A 13389-nucleotide genomic window follows, 5' to 3' on the forward strand; every position below is an offset into this window, starting at 1 on the left:
CTACATCTACATCATTACTCTGCAATTCACATTTAAGTGCTTGGCAGAGGGTTCATCGAACCACAATCATACTATCTCTCTAGCACTCCACTCCCGAAAAGCGCGCGGGAAAAACGAACACCTAAACCTTTCTGTTTGAGCTATCGGTGAGCGAGCGGTTGTATATGATTGCTAAGTAGGGAGCTATTGTATCAGCATAATCTGAAAAGAACCTAATCGGCATACAATCTGGACCGGAAGACTTACCCGTATCATGCGATTTAAGTTGCTTTGCAACCCCTAAGGTATCTACTTCTAAGAAACTCATTCTAGCAGCTGTTTGTGTTTCAAATTCTGGAATATTCCATTCATCTTCCATGGTGAAGGAATTTCAGAAAACTGCATTCAATAACTCTGCTTTAGCGGCACAGTCGTCAGTAACAGTACCATCGGCACTGCGTATTTCTATGAACATCACCACACACAATCTCACAATCTCACTTCAGCAGTATGGGGGCATACCACCAACTCCCACTGACCCCATGCGCATTTGCATCCTTAAAATATGCCACTGCAAATGTGAAGTGCTGGTACATTAATAATCTGCGGTAACCACCAGAATGTTGAATGCAAGCATGCAAATGGCATGCACTGTGTTGTACAGATGCCAGACATCAGTTTGTGGGATGGAGTTCCATGCCTGTTGCATTTAGCCTGTTAATATAGGGACAGTTAATGCTGTACATGGATGACGATGGAGTTGTCGTCCAATGATGGCCTATTATGTGCTTGACTGGAGACAGATCTGGCGATTGAGCATGCCAAGGCCACATGACGACACTCTGTAGAACATGATTGGTTGGTTGGTTTAAAAGAAGGGGGAAGGGACCAAATTATGAGGGCATCGGTCCCTTGCTCCAAAGGAAACAATGCCACAAGGGTGAGAATAAGACAATGAGACTTACACCACAAAACAGAATGAAAGGAAAAACCACAACAAGGACTGAAGGGCAGTGAACACTTAAATGGACAAAAGGGGACAAGAAAACCACAAAGACGCAAGGAACAGGTAGAAGAGGTTAAAACAAGAAAGCAGGTTACCAAGGCTGGCTGACCATGAAGATAAGAAGGAAAGATCATTTATGGTTCTGAAGAAACAAAGATACTGTGTTCGTGACCAAGGGGAAGAATACATTACAATTGAAGAGGCTAGGTAGAAAAGAAGAAATGTATGTTTATTAAGTCTGAAGAACTGAACAAAAGAATACAGTTTCTTCAGATGTGAGTCTGCACTAGTTGGTTCCGATTGAAAGTCAATCAGCGATGACTGCAATGGAATGTTTTTATACAGAAGAAGTCCTAAGGCCGCAGTCAACAGTGAGCATAGGGTGCTCAGCGTGGGACGGAGTCTGTGGGACTGTGGTTGGTAGTGAGTGATAGGGTGTTCATGAATGAATGTAGTGCATGAGGCCATAGGCAGCAGTGAGTGACAGGCTGCTAGAGGTTTTTTGGATGCTGTGCCGAAATGCTCCTCGTTGGCTCCGCATTGTTTACTTTGATTAATGAGTTGCTAGGTGCAGCTGGCATAAGGCTGTAGTGTGAAGTGGCTTCAGAGCAGTGAGGCAATGACCTAAATACCTACCCGACAGGAGGATACCGGCAGAGGCACAAGACTCACGGAAGCTAAGTAGTGCCATGCTAGCACCTGAGGCAAAGCTGGCATCACACGGTACCATATCGGCTGCTGGAGGTTCTATTGAAAACAACACTGTGTGTCTGTTGAAGCAGACTGTTTTTATCTGATCTACAAAGGAACTGTCTTTAGCAGACCAGAGCTGCAGCAACCCTCAGTACAAGACTGTAGAGTTTATGGCTGTTTCTAGGTGATAGTCAGGGGACATGGCATCCATTCACCTGAAGAGAGCAATGGCATACCCATCTCAAAAAAGATGTGGTTTCTAAAGGAAGGAGGTGCACCGGGGTTGGGGAGGCAGCTGCCCTAGGATGGGAGCTCTGGATGGCAGAGGCCTGGACCCAGGGAGAGTTGATTGAAGGCAGATGGCTCTCAGGCAGCTGCAGCAGTACAATTTGGTCTGGACCTGAAAAAAAGTGACAACTGCAGTGTCTCCTTCTGGAAAAGTTGACCTACCTATCGGGGTGGTGACGGATATGTGATGTCATTGTGGAAGGTCGATCGTGCTGCCGCACATGGTGACGGAGACGGGACTTGGCGTGGCCAGAGTTTGTGCCAAAATTTCCAGGAGAGGACAACTAAAAAGTCTAGTTGGTGGCCTGAAGAGTGTGTGCAGGCTAGGAATGGCTAGAAACTGATGAGCCTGGCTGCAGTTAGTTTAGGCCAACGTGGCTGGGCCAGAAGTGGAGTTGCTGATAGTGCTGATGCTGGTGGTATGTTGGTAAGGACTAAGGACCAGCAAGGAGCTGAGTAGCAGCAGGGAGGATGATGTGGCATCTCTAGTTGCGGATAAGCACGGATAACTGGAGTAATGTGACTCAGAATGGTGAGCACACACAGGAGCACGAAAAGTGTCATAGGCATTGAGTTGGTCTCTTAAGTGAAACACAGGACAGGGTAGCACGACTTGCAACAGGGTTGAGAAAGTGAAGAATGCGGCAGGTAGCAGCACCACGGGTGAAAAGAAAATCCCACTGTTGAGCATCATCTCGAATTTCAGAAGTCTGTAAGTACTGTTCCAGTGTTTATTATTCTGACTCTTTGTCGAATTCTTGAGGTAGCAGTGGCTGTATCATTTGCACAAGGGTGAGGACAGTGTCCGGTCGGGTTAACCTCTGTAAGAGAAGTTCAGAATCACGTTGTGCGTGCAGTAAACAAAGCGGGAGCTACACCGATGTGTCAGAGGGCTGCATTGCCGTACTTAAAATGAGACAGTGGAGCCTAATGTAGTGCACAAGTATCGAAGGCTACTTTGGGCGAGAACGAAAAGTCTAAAGATTTGGACGCTAATCACTGATAGAACATAATCCCTAAATGAATTACCCTCATTGCCATTGTTGTGATCATTATGGAGGTGAAGAAAACACTACAACTGAAGGTGCCAAGACAACAAAGAACAATTGCACCTTTATTAAGTTTAATGAACAGAATATAAGAACACAGTTTCTCGGGTCACGAGTCCACACTACTTAGATGGGTGTAAGTCAATGACTGACAATTGCTCTGCAGTATTCTTACAGAAAAATTCTGCGAGGCCACGGTCAGTGAGAAGCATAGTGTGCTGGAGGAGGGATGATGTCTATGTGAGCACAGGTGGTGGTGAGCAACTGAGTGCTTGGGGTTTCTCGGAAGCTGCAGTGAGACACTCTTCATTGCCTTGGTGATGTGTATTCTGAATGGTGAGCTGCTAGGTTTATCCGCCATACGTCCGAAGTGTGACCTGTCTGCACAGCAAGCGGGTGATGACCTAAATACTTTCCAGACGTGAGGATACTAGCAGAGCCACACGGCTCGTGGAAGCGAGATGCAGTCAGGCTGGCACCACACGGTGCCAAGTCGGCTGCTAGTGGTTCAGTTGAAAACAATACAGCACGTGTCTGCCGATGTGGACTTTTTTCACCTGATCGCTAGAGAAAGTGTTGTTAGGCCAGAGATGCAGCAACCCGTGGTACGTGACTGTAGGCTGGTGGCTGTAAAGCAGGCAGTATCCGAGAGACACAGGAAAACGAATGTGAGAAAATACTGAATCTACAACTTATCTTAGAAGATTAACTGAAGAAAGGCAAACCTACATTTAGAGCCTTTGTAGAGTAAGAAAAAGCTTTTGACAATGCTGACTGGAGTATTCTCTTTGAAATTCTGAAGGTAGTGAGACCAGAATACAGGGAGCAAAAGATTGTCTACAACTTGTACATAACTCAGACTGTAGTGACAAGAGCCAAAGAACATAAATTCGTAGTGTAGATAGGAGTGAGACAGATTTGTAGAGCATCTGTAATGTTTTTACATTTTTACAAGTTCATGGAGAAAAAATAAAAAGTTGAGGTTTGCTGATGACACTGCAATTCAGTTACAAACAGCGGTTTGGAAGAGCAGATGAATGTAGTGGATAGGGTTTTGAAAAGAAGTTATAAGATGAACATAAATAAAAAAAACAGCTATAATTATTGCATTCAAATTAACTCTGGTGAGGAAATTATATTAGCAAATAAGACACTAAGAGTAATAGATGACTTTTATTATTTTGGCATCAAAGTAACTGCTGATGACCAAATTACAAAGGATACAAAAGGCAGAGTTGCAGTAGAAAAGAGATATTTGTCAACATCAAACATAAATTTTTGTGTTAGGATCTCATTTTTGGTGGCATCTGCTTGGAGTGCAGCCTTGTACAGAAGTGAAAGGTGAATGAAAGCAGTTCAGTCAAGCAGTAAATAGAGGGCTTTGAGATGTGGTGATAAAGAAGAAAATTGAATATTAGATGGGTAGACTGGATGACTAATGAGAAGGTACTGAATAAAACTGGGGAGAAAAGATGAGATTTGTTGATAGGACACATCCTGAGGCACCAACTATTCATTAATTTGATATCTGAGGGAAGTGGTGGGGGGAGGGAGAGGGGAGGTAAAAATTAGAGGAGGAGACCAAGGCTTGATTACAGCAACCAGCTTCAAATGGAGTGCAGCAGTTCTGTAGAGATGTCGAGACTTGAACAGGATGGACTAATTTGGAGAGCTGCGTCAAATCAGTCTTTGCACTGAAGAAACAAAACCTATTTGCAGAGTTTGGTTTCTAAAATATTCTGCATTTTGCAAAACACAAATGTTTTCCTTTTTCATTTAGCTTATTCATACAGGTTTCAACATCCATGTGTTATTTTCTGTAGGTTTTGTTTTTTAGGGTTCCATGCCTCAATCTGTAAAAATGTAACCCTTATGGGATCACTTTGTTGTCTGTCTGTCCGTCTGTTCAAGTATTAGAACCTTTTCTCCTGGAACATGTTGTCATATCAGGTTCAAATTTATGTCACATACTAAGGTTGGCATATTCCTCATCCCACAACTGCATGCACTTCCTGTGTAGTGCAGAAACGGCAGTCTGAAAGGGAATAGACACTGTACCACATCCTGTCCTCTGCAGGCCTCCTTGGAAGCCCCATTGGCCTGTTCATTTCCCCATATCCCTACATGACCTGGCACCAAACAGAATGACACCTGCTTACCTTGCCATTGCAGCAAGTACAGTTGGTCATATATCAGCTGGACCAACTCCTCAGTTGGTTACAGGTTCTGTAACAATTGTAAGGCACTAAGGGAATTGGAGCAAATGAGAAACTGTTCACCCTGTATACAACACATCTGCTCCAGTGCCTTTAGGATCGCATGGAGGTCCGCTGAGAAAAAGGTATACTTGTCAGGAAGGTCGGAGAACACGCTTCCAAACAAGGGAAATCTCTTGGCTGCTCTGTCACCAGAGTACACTACTATGAAACTGTGGTGCATATCTAAGATGTTAAAAATCAGAGATTGAAATGTAAAATCTGACATATGATCTTTCTTAAAATTCATCAAGTCTAAAATAAGTCTGAGCCTCTGGAGAAGCCAATGTGGAAATCTGCTCCCACCACGATGTAAAACATGAAGACCAGCCATACCCATCTTCAGAAGGCAATCCTGTGCATGAATCCCATAGGGCCTGTTGCCTGTTGCTGGTTATGAAAAAGCCTTTCCAGTGGAGGCTGGGCAATAGTATGATAGTGGGTATGTATGGTGTGGACAGTGTTTTATACACCTAGCGTACCATAAGTAGCAGCTGCCTGACGTGAAGTGACAGTTCACCAGCCTCTGCACAGAGGCTTGGTTTGGGGCTTGTTCTGAGTGCCCCAGTGGCCAACCAAATTCCTTCATGGTGCACCACATCCAACGTGCACCCATAATTGAACTAAGATTGCACAAATGCCTTGTAAGGCTGGAATAGACAAGTCCTGGCTGCTCCCCATGTACTGTGGTTAAGACATTTTAAAATACTTAAAGCCTTAAGTGACTGTTTTTTCAGGTCCTTAAGATGTGGTAACCACGTAAGTCAAATATGATGCCCAGAAATCTCACTGTGTCTTTAAAAGTAAGGACAGTGACTCTCATCTTCAACTCAGGAAGGTTTAAAATGGAATGAGAATGAAAAACGAACACACGCAGACTTCTCGCTGGTAAACTTAAAACCACTCTTCTGTGCACATTCATCCAAATGTCAAAGAGTTTGTTGCAACTGACATGCTGTCACTGTGAGGCTTGAAGAAGATCAAAATGCAGAGGAGTCATCCACAAACAAAGAACACTGGACAGTACTTTTCACTATGGATACAATGTTATTAATAGCTAAGGCAAAGACAGTCATACTTAAAATACTACCTGAGGGACACTGCTCCTGTTCAAAGCGATCACACAGGATGTCACCGACTTGGTATCTAAAACATTTTGTCATGGTAAAGGACTGAATAAAAATGAGAAGACAACCATGAAAACCCCATTTGTAAAGCTGCTCCAGGAGAAGATGCACCCAAGTAGTATCATAAGCCTCCTTAATATAAAAAAATGCATGTAGAAGGTGAAGCCAGTGTAGAATAGCCTGTTGTATAGCCACCTCCAGGAGGGCAAGGTTATCAAAGATGGAGCAATATCTCCTGAACCCAAACTGAAAGCAACTAAAGAGTTGCCTGGATTCTATGATCCAGAAAAGGCAGCACTTGGCCAACCGCTCCAGGATCCTCCCCATGCAGCTAGTGAGGGCAACACTATGGCAACTACTTGGGCGTGTATGGTCTTTCTGAGGTTTTAAAGGTTAATAGAACCTTTTGTGGGGATGTGTGCGAGCTGCCGACAATGCCGACAATGCAGAATCCAGCTCCCAGTTGTAATCTTCATCAGAAGTGGACCCGAAGTCCAAACTACACCTCTCAGCAACCGCTCTATGGTGCTGAAAACCTGCATCCTGGCTGGCTATTGCAGTAACTGTGGCAAAATATACTGCCGCAGTCTGGGTGATGTCTCACAAATTGGTTTGGAGAGTGCTGTTCCCCATTACAGCAGCTGTGGGGCACCTGCATTTTCTCCCAGAAATTCTCCTGATGGTATCCCACACAATGGAACTTTGGAGGAATGGTTAATGGTGTTCAGGAACTGCTGCCACGATCTCTTCTTTATTTCTCAAATAATTTGGTGACACTTTGCCCTAGCTACCCGAAGGGCTACAAGATTCTCTGTAGTTGGCCGACACTTGAACCTATGCACAGCCACATGCTTGGTCCTGAGAGCACAGCAGCATTCGGCATTCCACCAATGGGCAGGTTGCCTCTTCTGTTGTCCCATGGATTGTGGAATGGCTACTGCAGTGTCATGGTGGATCATTTTGATAATATGATCCATCCACACCTCGACATTTGCACAATGTTCAAACTGGGCCAATTGGCTATAAAGTGTCCAATCGGCTCTACTGAGCACCCATCGTGGCAGTTTCCTTTTTGGTTCCACTCCATCTGGCACTTGAATCCAGATTGGGAAGTGACCACTTCCGTGCAAGTCATCGACCACTTCCCCAGTGAAGAGTGAGAGCAAGAGCTGGAGAGAAAAGCAAGAGATCAATGGCAGAGAATGACCCAGTTGCTGTGCAGAAGTGAATGCTCTGTCCTGCATTTAGCAAGTAAGCGCATGATGACATCAGACGCCTCTCAATTGCTTACTCTGGAGCAGGTAGTTGTAGAGCCACTGCGTGCATTAAAATCACCACAGAGGATGAAGAGGCAGGGGAGCAGTGTAATAAGATCAGTTAGGTCCTCTTCATCAAGTGCATCATATGGGGGCAAGTAAAGGGAACATATTGTCAACAGACGATGAACGTGCACTGATACAGCAACTGCTTGTAAAGTCATCATAAGTGAAAGAGGCAAGGAGTGGTAGTCAGTACTGATGAAAATACCCACACCGCCTCTAGCTCTCTCTCCACTCAGGTCGTCCGTTTTGTGGAGCACATAGCCTCGGGGGTGTATGATTGATGGAAATGGGTCTCCTGAAGACACAGACACAGTGGTCTACTCCGAGATAAGAGACAAAGTTCCTCCACATGCATCCTGAAACCCCTGCTGGTTCCACTGTAGGATGGAAGCCATTTCATCTATGTGGTTCCTCCACATGCATCCTGAACCCCTACTGGTTCCACTGTAGGATGGGAGCCATTTCATCATGTGGTTTTAATGTACCTCTATCTTTGCACCGTGGAGGGAAGCACTTGTAGAGTGAGGGAGAGTGGACACACTGCCTGGATCCAAGGCATCTAAATCCATAATGTCCTCCTATTCTGTCAGACATGAAAGAATGACATCTGATGACACTCGGGACAGCTTTTGACCCAAACGTCATGAACCTTTCCTTGCATCCTGTCACTTCGAGGATGATATGGAAAGGGGACATTGAGAGGTACTCTGTTTGTCGTGTGATTTCTTGACACTCACTATGGAACTGTTGCTGGTCTTTCTTGTGGCGGCTGCTTGGATTGCATACACATGCAAGCACAGATGCTGGTGATGGATGGTTGTACACTGGACAACGTCCGCGTTGAGGTGTCGACCTTAGGAATAGGTTTCTGCACCATGGAAGCATAAGAAGTGGGAAATAGTGGAGTTTTCATCACCTAATATTCCTATATGGCTTCAGAATAGGGGATTGCTTGGTGACTTAGTTCCTGAAAGTTTCGTTCCTCTGCAAAAACAGGGCAGTCTCAGCTCCAGAGTTGGTGGCTCCCAGATCAGTTAACACAGACTGCTGGAGATGGACAGTCAATCCCAGCTTCATGGGCTGCCTTTCCACATTTCCCACAAGTCGCTTCATCCCTGCAACTAAACATTGTGTGACCAAAACACTGGCATTTGTAGCAACGCATAGGTCTAAACCTAAGTTGGAGGAAACCTGCCATGATGTGGTCAGGCAATGCTGGAGAATTAAAGATCACAATGAAGCTGATTGTCTTCTCAATTTCTCCATTAATCCTACGCATCCTTTGCTCTATGTCCACAATCCTCTGTAATGCCCATTCCGGTTTAAGTTCAGCTATGTTGATATTCGTAATGTCACAGCATGTGACCACACCCTTGCTAGAGTTAAGGGAGTTACGTAGTTCAACAGTTACATCATATTCACCCAAGTTTTCAGTCTTTGTAAGTAGTTCCACCTGCTTTGCCCTGTTAGTCTCAACCAATAGGGAACCATTCCACAGCTGCTTAATAGACTTCAGGCTTCCAGCAAGTCCTTCCAAGCCTTTATGTATATAGAAGGGGGACACTTTTTTGAACATCCCCTCCTTCCTCTTAATGACCAAAAACTTATTTTGGTTTATGACTCCTTCAACCCTGTTACTATAATTCAACTGATGCAGATTATCAGAAGGGCTAGCCTCCCTCATTCGTTTGGAGGATTGGGTGTGAATAATCTCAGGCAGTACACTCTTCCCACTGGAAGGAGAAGAAGATGATTTCGGGCGTTTCATCTCAGTCCCATGAGCAGCTAGGCAAACAAGGGTCCACTCAGACAGAGCTCCACGAGCCTCAGTAAGCCTTATACAACTGAGGTGCGGCAGGTTCTCCAGAGGTTGCCCGTTAACAACTGTTCTACCTCAACAGCCACACATCTCATTACTGCGCAGCACAGATTCAGATTGAGGTTTTTTTATATAGGTTTTTACCAATCCTGAAATCCAAGCAGTCAAGCCAAGATTCCCATTCCTGTGACACACAATGTTCCATTGCTGCACCATAAACTGGTTGTTTAAACCTGCCCAGAGCTTACAGTAACAGGAGATTGGCAGTGCTTACCAGGAACCTGGGGTCGCCAAGCCTGTACTCTGCAAATGAACTGCATGAGGGAGAGGTGTGATGTATCCTGCCACCAGTGCATTTGAGTCAGAGTGCGCTGAGTATAGTGTTGCCACGCATGTGTACTTAAATCAACCGCCAACTGTATCAGTGTGGTATAGCCACTAGAGGGTGCCTGTAGGAAGTGTGCTTACAGCATGTCTCTGCCATGCCGTCTATCATCGACTCATGCCTATATATATACACAGAGTGGCTCCAACTAACCCTCACTATGTTCTTTAGTTTTTAGCACTCATATCAGTTGTTCTGTGTATTGTTATGTTGCCTCTGCTGTAAGATTCTTTTGTCCTATTACATGCTGAGTTATGAAAGGTTTATTTCTGTTATTTTTCAGAGGTTTAAGAATAAAGCAATATTTGTGTTACCTGGATTGGTTTTGTGTATTACTTGCGTTTCTACACCTTTCTTTTGACAACTACAACATTAATTGTGGAGTGTACAACAATCAAGAGTATCATAGTATTTGGAACATGTACCAATAAGATTTGCCTTATCTTGCTAATTAATGGACACAATAGGTAAATGAACATGCCAAACTGAAGATCACGTGATAAACTTGTGCTACTGATCGTCTAAAAGCAGAGATGGCATCAGAGACCAAACACGAGGTACGTCAACTGAAGGTATATCAGAATGCACTATAGACCTAGCTGTATAAATATGTGGAAATATGAAGACTATATTGTGATCATTTAACTTCCTACATGAAAGCTATCACACAATTACATATGGTTCTCTCTGTGCATTCAAGGTATATCTGCTGTGAACAAAAAAGTTCACATCTTTTAATTGCACCCTTTGACAGATCTTCATCAGTCATATTGACAATCACATGAAATACTACGCTATTAACAATATGAAGCTGAAATAGATACCAAATCAGGTTTGAAAATGAGATTAAATGTACTTAAAGATGTAAGCAGCCTGAGCTATACATTGAATTGCTCCAGCTTTATTGGTATCATGTAAATTAATAAATGAAAAGTATATGTCATTTTATAAAATAAGAACTCGATAATCGTAAAACAATATTCTACCTGCTCTGTTGACGCAATTCTCGAGCAATGGAAAAATTTCTTTCTGCTCCTGCGACATCTCCCAACTGTAAAAATATACGGCCTAGAGCAGACTGCAATGCTCGTCTGTGATGACCAGTACAGGTGGGCTCTGCTAACAGTAACTCCATAACTTCTACTGCCAGATTGTAGTCCTGCACAAAGCAAACAGAAAAAGGTTGTTATAAAAAAAGGAAGTTTCAAGACTTGACTTTAGTGCAAAAGTATGGTTGGTGTAAGCAACTTCGTTTCTTTAGCAATATTTTTATGTTACAGTTCATATCACTACAGAAGAGCAGGTGCTTCTTAATCTATTTCAGGAATGAGGTGGAGTGTTTATAATTATTTCCTTATATATTTGCAAAACAACTGTTGCCTGCATTGGGAAATAATTATTATGATTGCAAGTGGATGCAACTCCCACATTTATAAATGAAACTAAGCAGAGAAGTGTACCAGAATTTGTTTAATTCATCTGCATGTGTAGTATGATGGCAACAGCAAAACATTCTCATGTTACTACTTAGCTTGAAGAAAATCAAATTTCATCATATTATAAATGTCTACTTCAGTGTTTGACATTCTTCCAAAGAATGCACAATGGCAAAAATCTGAAGTCTCTGGTTTGATCCTCATAGGATTTTTAACTCTTGAAGTTTACTTAACAGTGATATTTATCTTTGAGAGAACCCAGTTGAACCCCACATCAACTGTAACAACCTCTCACATCAATTCAGAAAGATCATTATGTTTAAATACAGGAGCACTTGGGTGAACAGAGTAAATTATTATCTTTATTTAAATAATCTGTATGTATTGGCTATCAAACAAGCTGTTTATAGAAACTGACTAATTAGAACATTATGTGGCTCATTTTGTCCCACCACGACATCCATTCCTGTGCCAAACTCTTCATCTCAAGACTTGACTTACACTGAGCATTCCCAATTATTTGTTGGTTATATTCCTATCTTTGTCTTCTCCTACAGTTTTGGCCTTGTGTGACTCCTGGTCATTTCCTGGTGTCTTAAGGCATCCTATCATTCTGTCCCTTATTCTATTCAGTTTTTTCTTTTTCCACATATTCCCTTGCTTGCCAATTTCTTGTCTTATATGTCCACTTCCCTTACAATAACCTTCCATAGCACATCTCAAACACTTTGATTCTCTTCTTTTATGATTTTCTCCAGACCGTGATTCATTTCCATACAGTATTATGTTCCACACTTACATTCTCAGAAATGTATTCCTTAAACTAAGCACCATGTTTGAAATTAGTTGTTTTCTTTTGGTAAGGAATATTCTCTCTGACAGTTAGTTCATAGAGAGCCACAGTTATGCCAAACAGTGTTTTGGTACTTACCCTCTTCATGCAGCTTCTTTGTTTCTAATTATCTACATATCAAATAACAAAAGTTAAAAAGCTTCTTACAAGCAGTGTGTTGTGAAGGAACATTACTGTAGCACAATATAAGTCACATGACTATTCTTGAACACTTTTTTCAGTTGTTGAGTTGAGCTGCATTGTGACACAACAGTTCATGTTGTTCCATTACCACAGGTCGCCTACGACCCCCCCCCCCCCCCCCTCTTTAATCATCTCCATAGGAATAGTTTCACTTTCTGCTTTAACCAACTATTTAAACATTTGTCGTTCTTGCTGTTCTCAGCTGCATGTTGTGTCAACCAGGTGATTAACTATGTTATTGGTAACAATTTTACAGAGGCTATTCATCCTGGTGGACACCTGGTTGGTGGTCATACCTACATAAAAAGCTGTGTAGTGTTTGCATCAGAGTTGGTATATGATATGGCTGTTTTCGCAGGTGGCCCTACCTCTGATGGGACAGGATAAGCCTGTGACAGGACTTGAGTAGAAAATGCTGGGTAGGTGAATGGAGAAGATCTTCTACCTAAGTCTACCACAAGGGTATGACCCCAGTGGCAATGGATTAGGTGTGGGATTGGGAGCAGGTTCGGGAGTGGGAGTGGCATAGGGATGGATCAGGATGTTGCATATGTTGGATGGGCAATGGAATACCTCTTTAAGGTGAGTGGGAAGGTATGATGTTGTTCATTTCTGAGCTGATAATAGATAATCAAACCCTTGGCGAAGAACATAGCTCAGATGATTCAGACCAGAGTGATATTGTGGGATGTGCGGGCATTCCTCTGAAGCTGATTCTTGGGGGTGGTGGGAGAGGTAGGGATGTGTGAGGGTATGGCAAGGGAAATCTATTTTCGGACTATGGTTAAATGGTAGCGCCTGTCTATGAAGTCTCTCACGAGGCCTTCAGCATATTGGACAAGGAAATTTTTGTCACTGCAGATACATCATTCACAGGCAGATGAGCTGTATGAGGGGTGATGTTTTTGGTGTGGAGAGGGTAACAGCTGTTAAAATGCAGGTACTGTTGGTGGTTAGTGAGTTTAATATGGACAGAGGTGTGGATGGAGCCATC

General features: G+C 43.2%; 1 protein-coding gene across 2 annotated transcripts in view; it reads right to left on the reverse strand.

The window, feature by feature from the left end:
• Positions 1–13389, reverse strand: part of LOC126092601 (trafficking protein particle complex subunit 12) — a 158929-nt gene that overhangs the window by 23504 nt on the left and 122036 nt on the right. For both annotated transcript variants that reach the window (XM_049908298.1, XM_049908299.1), the window contains exon 7: positions 10910–11082. In XM_049908298.1, coding sequence (XP_049764255.1) covers positions 10910–11082 — 173 coding nt within the window. The remainder of the gene's footprint in view (positions 1–10909; positions 11083–13389) is intronic.

This window comes from Schistocerca cancellata, chromosome 7 (genome assembly GCF_023864275.1).
Source record: "Schistocerca cancellata isolate TAMUIC-IGC-003103 chromosome 7, iqSchCanc2.1, whole genome shotgun sequence".
Classification (NCBI taxonomy): Eukaryota; Metazoa; Arthropoda; class Insecta; order Orthoptera; family Acrididae; genus Schistocerca; species Schistocerca cancellata.